We start from the raw sequence: 14,548 nt of genomic DNA, 5'->3' as shown, positions 1-14,548 counted from the left end.
ATGAAATGCAAACCACAACTATGGTTTAACTCAAACTTGACAACAACAATTTTTATTTTTTTTCTTTAGAATTTTAGGAACAAAAAGACAACTTAAAATAACCAAACAAACAACAAAATAAAAAATATGCAAACAAACAGTGTTTTTTTGTCCATACCCCAAACTTGAATTATACAATGTCCTCAATGTGTAGTGTAGAAATATGTTACCAGAAGGGAAGGACTATTCGAGGTGTGTAAAAGGCTAGGGAGTCCCCCAAACTTAAACACCAAACACCTATCAACAAAACTAACAGCAACATTTTCTCATAGAAACAAACATCAAAAGGTTAATTGCTGTTAGGAACAAAAATAAAATAACAAGAAATCAAATAAAATATGAAAGAAATCAAATGTACAAAAAGTAAAAGGGAAAAGAAAATTTATAGCGCCTTTCCCGATCCTATGGATGTCCAACCAATCCCTTCCAACCTTTCTTCTTTAAAATTTGATACCCCCTGGAAGAATGTGTTGCCTTCTTAGGTGGCCAACTTGCTTGCTTCGAAGGATCTTCGTAGGAGGATGGTTCCTAAATTTTTGACCTTGTGTGCATCGATCCTTGAGGCTTCTAGCAAAAGATGGCTTTGGAGACATTGAAGAACTGAAGCTTGGGGCTAATGAAATGTCTCAAAAGGGATTGTGATGAAGGAATGAGCTTCTGTAACGCCCCGCTTTTACAAAAAGCGTAAGTGAAAATTTTCGATTTCCACGTGACATTACTAACTCATCAGAGTTATAAATTAGCAACGGAATATAATTTTTTTTCTTTAACAATGACACATCAGAGCTGACTGAATAACCTCAACATATAAAATAATAACCTTTGTTCTGATAATATAAATACATCTCAAATAATAACATACGTGCCACAAGCGGCACTTAATAAAGTATCAGTAATACCAAAATATTATAGCATCAGAGACATATAAAAAGAGTTTGACATGTGTACATGGTGAGTCCACTGTTTTCAATAATACAAAAATAATACAAAAATACCTAGTGAGTCCACTGTTTTCAATAATATTATAATTGCTGATTTATTGTAAATAAATATCACAATGCAATGACATAATAAAATGACAGTTTTATATGTACAGTCTTATTATAAAATAAATCATGAGCTTCTTGCGTTCAATCATTAGAGACATAACTCTAACACATAGATTCAAGGAAACGTAATTCCTGTCTAGCGTGTTATAGGAGACGTAACTCCTGTTTAGCGAATGATAGGAGACGTAACTCCCGTTTAGCGCGTTCTAAGGAGACGTAACTCCTCTAATAATTATTATCTTTTTGGCACAGGCAGACGTTACTCCCTGTTCCGTAGGCAGACGTAACTCCCTACTCTGTTGTTTATTAAATATTTTTGGCTCAGGCAGACGTCACTCCCAACTTTGTTATAATTAAATTCTTTAATTAAATAACAAAATATGCAAATTCCACATGCGCAACCAATTAAATAAAGCAGAAATCATAACGTTATGGAAAATCAGCATCACCCTCAGTGAGTAAGAAATACTCACAGTTCTCTGCTACAAAGAAAGATCCACAGGAAAAATGACTGCACAGTTATATACATTTGATAATATATTAGTATAAAATACTAAGAACCTATTTTAATATTTTATCACTTTCGACTAATAAATCACTTATCCCAATTTCTAATGTTGCTTAAATATTATAACGGCATAAAATAGGTTAATTATATTACTACGTATTTCGTGTGGGCATTATTACGGTATTTATAAATAATAACCAAATCACTCATTTTAGTTAAAATGGCATTATAAAAGCTTTAACATTAAAAAGCATATATATTTATTTTTATATCAAACAAACATAATAACTTACCAAATATAAATAATGAACTTTATGTTTCAAAACAAGTGAATAGAATAATAACATTATTTTATTCTTCTAAAATCCGGGCATAATAATGGCATTAGTAACACTAATGCCTAAAAATACTTTTAGAATTTTTGGCGGCACAACAACACTTTTGTAAAATATTACTTTTTACTCGGGTATCACAATGACGTGATTTATTGTTTAAATATGCCATTTGGAATACCCTGTTAAAACACAATTTAAAACATTAGATACTTAAAATAATAAGTATAGTAAAATCACAAAGTATTAAAATAAAGTTAATAACTTAAAAATTACATAAAATAAATCAAAGCATTTAATTAAAAACTTACCAAATATCTCAAAATACTGAGATATTAAAAGTACCATATGCCCAAATTTCTTATTATTTTACTTTATTCTAGTTGTTATATGTATATATATATATATATATATATATATATATATATATATATCCTTTTAAACAAAAACCCATACACATCATCGTCAAACACACACAACTTTGTCTTATCTATTCTTTTATCTTTCTTTTCTTTTGTTTTCATTTCCTTTTGCTTGTTGACCGAACAATTGACCAAGAGGGACACATGTGTATTGAATTGTAATCAAAACAAGAGAAATAGGAAGAACTCACGAGAGAGAGAGAAAGTGGGTCCTTGAGTCTCCTTTTTCTTTTTCTTTCTTTTCTTTCTTCTTCTATTCTTTTATTCACCAAGACACACACAAACACAGCAGGTACCCAAGAAAGAGGCAGAGAGAGAGCTTACCTATAGTAAAGGAGAGGATCCTTCTTTTACTGAACTACCCGAACATCCAGAGGAAAAGAAGAAAAGAGTTTTCTTCTTCTCTTTTGAGCTACTGAACGAACAAAGCAGAGGGAGAGAAAGGTTTGCTGCAAATCATGAGAATAGAGAAAAAGAATGCAGAGAGCTTCCTACAAGAGACAAATCAGAAAGAAGATGAAGGAGAGAGGGGCCTAAGCGTGAAGAACGAAGAGGGGCTGTACCTCTATTTATTTACAAACCAATGGCTTGGATCACTTGAGCTCAGATGCATCCAATGGTTGAGAGAAGGTTCAGCTCACCTGGGTGTGTCGTGCTGTCCAGTGAGTCACGAAGTTCTCCATGGAAGCTTCTAAAACAAAATCTGCATCTTATCTCTAACTAACTATGCGTTTGCTTCTAATTGGTCTCTAACTGAATCTCTTGTAGTTTGGTATTGATGGTCAAGATTGCTCAAGAATTGATCAAGGGCTAGAGGTTGAACGTGGGGAGCAAGTTTGAGAGATGAGATATTTTGGTTAGAAGTCAATGAACGGGAAGAAGGAAGAAAGTCATGCGTGAATGAGAGCTTCACTTGGGCTCTAAGTTTTTGTTCCACATGTGTGGGCTGCTGAGTTGGTTACATAAGTCTGGGCTGTTATGTGGACTGGGCTGAGTTCACAAGGGCTGGGGTGGGTTTTTGGGTAAGTAAAATGGGCCCACAAATTACATAACTGAATTTTCGTCCTATTCAGAGGTACAATTTTTTGTGGATGTTTTCGGGTACTCAATGGAGTCCAAAAATTATGAAATTCGGAGGGTAGTTAGAGGACTTCGAGACGAGCGTTCTGGCTTTTGAATCAATGAAAACGGAGTTTGTTTGATCCTATTTTCGTTATTCCAAAGTTTAAGGTTCGTTTGAATTTTTATCAAATTAAAACTATAAAGGCTTCTAAATGAATATTTATTTTTTATAAATATTCATATTTATTCTTTTTCATTATTATTAGGTCTTAAATCATATTTTAAGATATTTTATTAAATATCTTAAAATACGGGGTGTTACATCCCCCTCCCCTTAACAGAATTTCGTCCCCGAAATTCATAAACCTTATATTGCATAAAGTTTACATTAAGGGAAGATATAGATTACTAATGTTTATGTCTAGCGATACCAATTTTAAGTGTAACATTTTAATTACTAATCATGGGTTATCCTAACCTTGATCATTACGGGAGAGAAACGACATAAGAAAATAATCTTCCTATCGTTTGTTTCATTAGAAGTCTTTTATCTAATTCTCGTATTGTTGAAATTATATCTACCATTCCTATGAGAGAATCTTATTACTGAGCTTAAAGTCTCGATTTCAATATGGGTTATTTCTACTCATCAAAAAGGGTGTAAGAAAATAATGTTTTGTCTAGGTACAAAATTTATAAAGTACCATGATCTATTTCATTGCTCGGTCATAAATACTATTTTAACGATTGAGTACTATTAGAAATTTCATGAGATCGGCGTAAGTGAATGGATGCGAAAGTCCTAAATCATAAATAGTAAGCCAAATGCTATCTATTTAAAGAATGTTACCTGCCGTCGCATCTGTATATTCCTCATCATCTTCAGTACCACCAGGGATAAGTGAATATACTCGTGCTTGGGCAGGATACTGTTGTCGAGATTCGCCTCCTTGCGGCTTTGATCCTTTAGTAGAATTCATGGGACAATACTTTTGGACATGACCAGGCTTACCACACTTGAAGCAGTTTGGATTCGTCATCCTACATTCTCCCCCATGCGGCTTTCCACACTTGTCACAGAGGACTTTTTGGTTTCCTAGTGCGGGCGAGAAATTCCTGCTGTCAATTAGTTTGGAATCACTCTCGATTGCTAGCCTCTTTTCTGAATACGATGTTTGTTGCTTTAATCGCCTCTTCAGATCGTAGGCTGCTGTTGATTCGCGAATTCCTCTCTCAGCAAGAGACGCTACTTCCACTAACCTGGCGTAGTCTTTAATCTCGAGGCATATAACTCGTTCTTTGATTCGTGGATTGAGACCGTTCTCAAAACGTTCAGCCTTTGATTCTTCATCTGGAACGAGGTTGGCTGCAAACCTGGCTAATTCCATAAATCTAGCAGAATATTGTTCTACGGTCATATTACCTTGAACCAGATTCTGGAATTCTATTGCTCGAAGTTGTCTCTGGGATCGAGGGAAAAAGCGCCGATTATACTCCACTTTGAACATCTCCCAAGTGATCACCGTTTCTTCCCCAAGTAGCACATTCCTTGCATTCCACCATCTCCCAGCTTCACCCGTCAGCTGTAGTGCGAGATACTGAACTTTCTGCTCGTCGGTACAGCCGAGAGTAGTGTACAATGCATCTATGTCTGTGAGCCATGCTTCTGCGGCATTCGGTCCTTCAGTTCCTTCAAAAGTTCGAAAATGGAAACTAGCAAAATCACGCAACGAACAACCTATGGGTTCAGCTCGTTCGTTAGGTCGTGGAATTCGTGATATTGCTTCAGTAAGGTGTCTAGTGGCATCAGCTATAAATTGTACTAAGGCCGGGTGTATTCCATCGTTGTATGGTGGCGGTGGAGGTGGAGGTGGAATCCTTCCGTTACCGTTTTCATGGTGATGTTTGTCCTGATTCTTACGACGTCGATAAGGCGGCATCTTTTCTGCGTCAAGCTATTACGTTAACAAAATAAAGATAACACCATTTGTTCGGAACCAATGAAGATCACGTAGATATTTCCTATCTAAATTATTATTCAGGAGGGGATTTTCTAGTACTATGTCATCTAACTTATTAAACTTAGCAAAAGAGTGTTTATTCAATCTTTTCTAAATGATAATCTTGTAATTTACCTAGTGACTCTAAAAGAGTAAATGAACACAATCATTCACAACATTACAACACTAGGCACATAACCTAAAGTAGCGTTACGTGCTAAGTGTACATACACATGCATAGCACACATACTCAAAAAAAGTTTCATAAAAATTTTCTTTGTTTCAAAACTTTTTGAAAACATACAATATTAATACAAGAATGAGTAGTCTCATTCCGGAATAAGAGTTTAACTCCATCTATTCATTGGGAGAAATAAGAGTTTAACTCCCTCTTATTTAATGGATTGTTTTACACGAATGGGTATTCCCATCCTGGAACAAGAGTTTTACTCCTCACATTCAAAGGAGGAACAAAAGTTTTACTCCTTGCGTTCAGAGGAGAAATAAGAGTTTCCTCCCTCTTATTTAATGGAGTATCTCAGTTGCTATTAGAGACAAGTGTAAAACAAAAATATGTCTATAATATAGATATATCATTTTCATAAAACTTTTGTTTTAACAACATTTTCATCGCGGCCAAACATCATTTCTTCGCGTCAGAAAATCTTTTCACAATCTAAGTAACAAATTTTAAAATAAATACTCAATATACTTAAAACATTTTCTTTGGGTCCAAAACAAAAATAGTTTCTTTTTCAAACCCTTTATTTAGCATGCAATCATGCAATTATATATATATATCTAATCTGCCAATCAAATCTATGAGATACTAACATGAAAATCATATCAACATGTTCTCTAACATACAAATGATATTGATATGTTTACGAACATGATTAGCAAGAGACATATATTTATAAAGATCATTCAATGCATATATGATCACGTTCAGCAATGCAATAAATAAACATCAAAGTCCTATCATGCATACATCATCATAATTATCACAGAAACATGTCATCATTAGAATTACACAATGCAAGCATAGATGACCATCTTTAAGAAATCCTAACAGTAGGTAACAGTTATTAATTTTATCAACCATAACATTTCACACAAAAGTTTTTATAAAAAGTTGTTTATTTTACCTATAGATCTTGTGTTATTTCTAGACTTCTATGGTCAAGTCTAACGGTTCTCAAAGCGAACTGCTCTGATACCACTCTGTAACGCCCCGCTTTTACAAAAAGCGTAAGTGAAAATTTTCGATTTCCACGTGACATTACTAACTCATCAGAGTTATAAATTAGCAGCGGAATATAATTTTTTTTCTTTAACAATGACACATCAGAGCTGACTGAATAACCTCAACATATAAAATAATAACCTTTGTTCTGATAATATAAATACATCTCAAATAATAACATACGTGCCACAAGCGGCACTTAATAAAGTATCAGTAATACCAAAATATTATAGCATCAGAGACATATAAAAAGAGTTTGACATGTGTACATGGAAGGATAAACTAAGCAGGGTAGTCCATCACATCCAAAAGACCACGACACAAGGGATAACCTAGCCTCAAAAGACTGCTACTCATATCCATCTAAGCATCTGAATAGTTCTGATACTCTTCATCCTCATAACCTGTATTAATATATAATACAGAGAGAAACAATAATACAAAAATACCTAGTGAGTCCACTGTTTTCAATAATATTATAATTGCTGATTTATTGTAAATAAATATCACAATGCAATGACATAATAAAATGACAGTTTTATATGCACAGTCTTATTATAAAATAAATCATGAGCTTCTTGCGTTCAATCATTAGAGACGTAACTCTAACACATAGATTCAAGGAAACGTAATTCCTGTCTAACGTGTTATAGGAGACGTAACTCCTGTTTAGCGAATGATAGGAGACGTAACTCCCGTTTAGCGCGTTCTAAGGAGACGTAACTCCTCTAATAATTATTATCTTTTTGGCACAGGCAGACGTTACTCCCTGTTCCGTAGGCAGACGTAACTCCCTACTCTGTTGTTTATTAAATATTTTTGGCTCAGGCAGACGTCACTCCCTGACCCGTTGGCAGACGTCACTCCCAACTTTGTTATAATTAAATTCTTTAATTAAATAACAAAATATACAAATTCCACATGCGCAACCAATTAAATAAAGCAGAAATCATAACGTTATGGAAAATCAGCATCACCCTCAGTGAGTAAGAAATACTCACAGTTCTCTGCTACAAAGAAAGATCCACAGGAAAAATGACTGCACAGTTATATACATTTGATAATATATTAGTATAAAATACTAAGAACCTATTTTAATATTTTATCACTTTCGACTAATAAATCACTTATCCCAATTTCTAATGTTGCTTAAATATTATAACGGCATAAAATAGGTTAATTATATTACTACGTATTTCGTGTGGGCATTATTACGGTATTTATAAATAATAACCAAATCACTCATTTTAGTTAAAATGGTATTATAAAAGCTTTAACATTAAAAAGCATATATATTTATTTTTATATCAAACAAACATAATAACTTACCAAATATAAATAATGAACTTTATGTTTCAAAACAAGTGAATAGAATAATAACATTATTTTATTCTTCTAAAATCCGGGCAGAATAATGGCATTAGTAACACTAATGCCTAAAAATACTTTTAGAATTTTTGGCGGCACAACAACACTTTTGTAAAATATTACTTTTTACTCGGGTATCACAATGACGTGATTTATTGTTTAAATATGCCATTTGGAATACCCTGTTAAAACACAATTTAAAACATTAGATACTTAAAATAATAAGTATAGTAAAATCACAAAGTATTAAAATAAAGTTAATAACTTAAAAATTACATAAAATAAATCAAAGCATTTAATTAAAAACTTACCAAATATCTCAAAATACTGAGATATTAAAAGTACCATATGTCCAAATTTCTTATTATTTTACTTTATTCTAGTTGTTATATGTATATATATATATATATATATATATATATATCCTTTTAAACAAAAACCCATACACATCATCGTCAAACACACACAACTTTGTCTTATCTATTCTTTTATCTTTCTTTTCTTTTGTTTTCATTTCCTTTTGCTTGTTGACCGAACAATTGACCAAGAGGGACACATGTGTATTGAATTGTAATCAAAACAAGAGAAATAGGAAGAACTCACGAGAGAGAGAGAAAGTGGGTCCTTGAGTCTCCTTTTTCTTTTTCTTTCTTTTCTTTCTTCTTCTATTCTTTTATTCACCAAGACACACACAAACACAACAGGTACCCAAGAAAGAGGCAGAGAGAGAGCTTACCTATAGTAAAGGAGAGGATCCTTCTTTTACTGAACTACCCGAACATCCAGAGGAAAAGAAGAAAAGAGTTTTCTTCTTCTCTTTTGAGCTACTGAACGAACAAAGCAGAGGGAGAGAAAGGTTTGCTGCAAATCATGAGAATAGAGAAAAAGAATGCAGAGAGCTTCCTACAAGAGACAAATCAGAAAGAAGATGAAGGAGAGAGGGGCCTAAGCGTGAAGAACGAAGAGGGGCTGTACCTCTATTTATTTACAAACCAATGGCTTGGATCACTTGAGCTCAGATGCATCCAATGGTTGAGAGAAGGTTCAGCTCACCTGGGTGTGTCGTGCTGTCCAGTGAGTCACGAAGTTCTCCATGGAAGCTTCTAAAACAAAATCTGCATCTTATCTCTAACTAACTATGCGTTTGCTTCTAATTGGTCTCTAACTGAATCTCTTGTAGTTTGGTATTGATGGTCAAGATTGCTCAAGAATTGATCAAGGGCTAGAGGTTGAACGTGGGGAGCAAGTTTGAGAGATGAGATATTTTGGTTAGAAGTCAATGAACGGGAAGAAGGAAGAAAGTCATGCGTGAATGAGAGCTTCACTTGGGCTCTAAGTTTTTGCTCCACATGTGTGGGCTGCTGAGTTGGTTACATAAGTCTGGGCTGTTATGTGGACTGGGCTGAGTTCACAAGCTGGGGTGGGTTTTTGGGTAAGTAAAATGGGCCCACAAATTACATAACTGAATTTTCGTCCTATTCAGAGGTACAATTTTTTGTGGATGTTTTCGGGTACTCAATGGAGTCCAAAAATTATGAAATTCGGAGGGTAGTTAGAGGACTTCGAGACGAGCGTTCTGGCTTTTTAATCAATGAAAACGGATTTCGTTTGATCCTATTTTCGTTATTCCAAAGTTTAAGGTTCATTTGAATTTTTATCAAATTAAAACTATAAAGGCTTCTAAATGAATATTTATTTTTTATAAATATTCATATTTATTCTTTTTCATTATTATTAGGTCTTAAATCATATTTTAAGATATTTTATTAAATATCTTAAAATACGGGGTGTTACAGCTTCAGTACTCACTTCCTTGTCATTAGACACATTTGGATTTGGCGGGGGCTCTGTGTGCTCAAGGTGCTTAATAGATTCCATGTGCTCTCTTTTCTCTTCCTCCTGAGCCGCTGATGACGATGTGTTGGGGAATGATATCTTAGTGGTTTCCCCATTCTTAGGTCGTATCTCGGGAGTGGAATCCAATAAAGCCTCATCTTGCTTAGGTACCAAGTCAAGGTCAAATTCGAATTGAGCACAACTCTCTTCAAAAGGATCTTCCAGACTTGGCTCATTAACAATCTTTTCAAAAACTACCTCACTCCCAAGTGTGGTGGTGGCTTGGACATGCTCATAATGAAGATTTCTGGAGTCATCCTCATCAATCATGTAGTGTGACGACCCATTTTTTTTTTTTAATACATACAAATGAGTCAACACAGTGGCACGACTACATGTCGCTCAGCCAACATACGGTACACATTCCATAACATGTACTTGATAATCAGAGTTACATCTACGCAGCGGATAATACATAATAACATTATCAACACAGCATAAGGTAAATCTATAACCAACAGTTAATCACAACAAAAGAGCTATTAATAAGTCTATCTGTTTAAGATTTCTACATAGCTATTAAATACATACCAAAAGACTGGCTCATAAATACAAGTGTCACAGACGACATGAGCCATAAACAAAGTCTACCAAGAGGCGAACAACCCGTGGTCCAACCATTATAACTTTCGCGTCGAACTTCAGCCATAACATCCCAAGTACTATGCTACAACGTCATTCATTAGATCCACAGAATCTGCAGTCAAAGCATCAAAGTCTGTACGGTTATAGGGTCAACCACAGCCGTACAGGTGAAAGTATGTGTTCACCACCTCAGTAGTATAAGACTCACTAGGGAGTAAACAATGCACGCAAACATACATACATATAAGATTCAACCATATTATTCTCCCTTCATTAAGTCCACACAACAACACATCATTAAGTGCAAGTCACACCATTCGTCACACACATTATTATGGTTTCTACTAACAATATTCCACGCATCTCACGAGTGCTAGTATTTCAATGATAGGCTTACCGTCAACACTGCCCGTGAAGCTACGACCCGCAGGGCACACATTTCACGTGTGCTAGCACTTCAATGCTAGGCTTACCACATATCTCACAAGTGCTAGCACTTCAATGCTAGGCTTATCGTCAACACCGCCCGTAAAGCTACGACCCACAGGACACACATCTCACGTGTGCTAGCACTTCAATGCTAGGCTTACCACACATCTCACAAGTGCTAGCACTTCAATGCTAGGCTTACCGTCAACACCGCCCGTAAAGCTACGACCCGCAGGGCACACATCTCACGTGTGCTAGCACTTCAATGCTAGGCTTACCACACATCTCACAAGTGCTAGCACTTCAATGCTAGACTTACCATCAACACCGCCCGTAAGCTACGACCCGCAGGGCACACATCTCACGTGTGCTAGCACTTCAATGCTAGGCTTACCACACATCTCATCCAATAGCTACTGCCCTATGGCCTACCACTGTGCCAGATACTACATCACTGGACTTATCATCTGTCAACTACCGGGTTCTCATAATACCAAAGCATCCACACTACATACATATCATCACATGTGTATTTTCAAACGTCTTTCTTTCAACACATACCACATTCCTCAATACAATCACATTTATTTTTATCAACAATTCCATAACCATCAATAAATTCCAATTTCAACAACATCCATCTATCATCACAATTCTCAATCCAAATATATCATAACTCATTCATATATATTTTTTACCAACAATTCTGTAACCATCAATACATTCCAATTTCAACATCCCTTTATTATCACAATTCTTAATCCAAATATATCATAACTCATTCACCTATATTTTTTACCAACAATTCCATAACCATCAATACATTCCAATTTCAACAACATCCATTTATCATCACAATTACAATCCAATATATCCCAACTCAATCATAAACAATTTTCTCAATAAATTCCATAATCATAAACAACGAAGATTCATCAACATCCATTTATCATTACAATTCTCAATCCAAATATCTCACAAACTCATTCACATATATTTTCATGCATATCTTCAATATCAATTCATTGATATATATCATATTCACTACACAAATCTCATGCATTCTTCAATATCAATTCATCAACATATTTTATTTTTCACAATATAATTCATAATTATATATACCAAATCACCCCCATAGAATTAATATCAAATTAAACTAAACAAAACAATTCATATAACTAAATTCCAAAGATCCCTCAGTGAGTAGAATACTCACCTTGGCTACATTGGACTCCTGACTCGAATATCCCCACATTCTAGTTACCTTGAACTCACTGTTGGAGAACAATTGAAGCCTCCACCTTACGTGCCTGCAAACATTTATGATATTAGACTAAGCTATTGGACTCTATATTCTATGACACATAAACTACCCGTATGCTTACACGTCGCATTACATGTTTCTAAATCTAGTTAGGTACCTTAAGCTATTATTAGGTTATCATTTAGGTTTAAGTTCGTATTATATCTTGTTTATTATTACAATGATGTATTTACTATTTTTATTAGCTTATACGTTATTGTTATATCACATTATTATTGTTAACCCATTATTGGATTGTTATTTATTTACTAAGTTAATATTATATGTTAGACTCATATACATGTTTATGTATGTATATAAATATATAGATACCACACTTAATAGGCTTAACCCTAATTTGATGATACACATAAATATCATGTGTACACGAATAGGTGAATTAAGTAATTAGTCAACTTATTATTATTATTATCTATCAAGTCTTTAGTTTGTTTATCCATTTAAGCTAACAAAGTGTATTCGGTCCATATATATATATATATATATAGAATGCTTATTAAGTTAAGCACAACCCCAATACGCATAGGTATTTTACAATACTTAATTAATCGCATTAATTATCTACTTACACTAATAAATGAATTCAAAGCCTAATTATATATATATTTCCCTAATATTAATAATTTATATATGATGTCTTTAGGCTATTTTAGACTACTTACAACTCTACGTTCCTTTAATTTTAACCACCACATTTAATACTTTACTCTTTATTAAACCTATGGGCATAGATGGGTTCTAGAATTTATTTTAGCTATATATAATATTTGTTCACTTGTTATCCATATTAAGCCCTATACTTAGCTACTTTGTCTCATTACTCAATTTGCGCCAAGATTAGAACCATATTACTTACAACCACAACCTAATACAACCTCATAGTTAACATACCTATAACACTATAATGAGGAATTCAACCATTAATTAACGACCCGCCCCAAGTTAATTCGACTTCATCAACACCTAAAATATCCAACATCGTAAGCATATTGTGGAGAATATACTAGCCCTCATTAACAAACTACAAATCAAAACCCCTCTATTACTCATAAAACTAATCTCAATTCAACAATCCATTCTAGCATATTGAATACCAAACTAACACTACCAAAATTCCAACGTCTACATGCTAATCAACCAATCCACGATCCAACTCCCAATCGGTTCCAAAGAAAGCACCTCATTAGCAATGATCCTCAACAATAATTAGCCCCTACGTTCCAATATCACAATAAAGTCACAAACCAATGAGCATTGGTAGATCTAACACATAGAGTCATTCCCTTCAACAAACAACTCAAAATCAATTACCATCTACGTCAACCAATCACAATTTATCTTCCAAATTCAATATACCAATTTCTAATCGACATACCCACACAAGCATAATAAGGAACCCAACTTAAAAGCACAACTCATACACATATGCCCAAAACCAACATTTAGCAACAAATCAGGCTCAATGGAAATCAATTCTACCTCGACCCACTCGGCCAAACCACAAGAGAACCTAATTCAACTATCAATCCACCCACATAGCAAAAGCCCCAAATCAAACCCTAAATTCGGATTTCACTAAAACAACATTATAGAAATCCAACAAAATCAAACAATCCACTTCAAAATATTAAACATAGACTAACATAATAAAAAAAAAATTATCAAAATCCACAAGAAAAGGCACCACTCGGCCAAACCACAAAAATCACCGTCCATTTCCGATCCACAATGTTTCTAAAGCATAAATCCAAACAAGAATCCATTATTTATCCCAACCTGTAGCTATAGAAACCGTAGATTTCTTCTTAAACAAAATTCTGATCAAAACCCTAAGAAACCCATCCAAAAATTCTATAAAATTAACAAAAGGTTGGAATAACACAAAGAGGATCGGTATTTTACCTATTTTGCTACACATGGCCAAAACCCATGTTTTTCTTCTTCATCAATGGCCGGGTCTCTGCGTCAATCGGCTGCGTGTGTGTGTGCAATAGGGAGAAAATATGGAAGGAAAAGGGCTAGGTCGAGCCGTGCTGGTTTGGGTGATCGAAGGAGAGGAAAGGAGAAGAAGAGAAGAAGAGAAGAAGAGAAAAGAAAGAGAAGGGATGCTGTGGTGCGGCGATAGAGAAGGTAGAAGGAAGAAAAGAAAAAGAAAAGGAAAAGAGAAGAAGGGAGTGGGGCGTGCGTTGGGGAGAGGGGGAGAGAGAGGAAGAAAAGAAAAGAAAAGGAAAGAAAGATGAATAGGAAAAGGGAGAAAGAGAGGGACACATGTCACCATGTGGGTG

The 14,548-nt window shown here is 34.6% G+C and overlaps 1 protein-coding gene and 1 long non-coding RNA gene across 2 annotated transcripts; both read right to left on the bottom strand.

Annotated features, from left to right (window-relative positions):
* Positions 1-4,248: 4,248 nt before the first annotated feature.
* On the bottom strand, positions 4,249-5,352 carry LOC133860308 (uncharacterized). The gene has a single exon (XM_062295939.1). The coding sequence runs from the start codon at positions 5,350-5,352 to the stop codon at positions 4,249-4,251; it is 1,104 nt and encodes a 367-aa protein (XP_062151923.1).
* Positions 5,353-10,552: 5,200 nt separating this feature from the next.
* Positions 10,553-14,201, bottom strand: LOC133860675 (uncharacterized). Its single transcript, XR_009898903.1, has 3 exons — positions 14,166-14,201; positions 12,156-12,249; positions 10,553-10,619 (listed from the first exon to the last, which is right to left on the bottom strand). It is a non-coding gene; the product is annotated as an uncharacterized LOC133860675 (long non-coding RNA).
* Positions 14,202-14,548: the final 347 nt, after the last annotated feature.

Source organism: Alnus glutinosa, chromosome 2 (assembly GCF_958979055.1).
Source record: "Alnus glutinosa chromosome 2, dhAlnGlut1.1, whole genome shotgun sequence".
Taxonomy (NCBI): Eukaryota; Viridiplantae; Streptophyta; class Magnoliopsida; order Fagales; family Betulaceae; genus Alnus; species Alnus glutinosa.
This window is presented reverse-complemented; position numbering and strand designations above follow the sequence as displayed.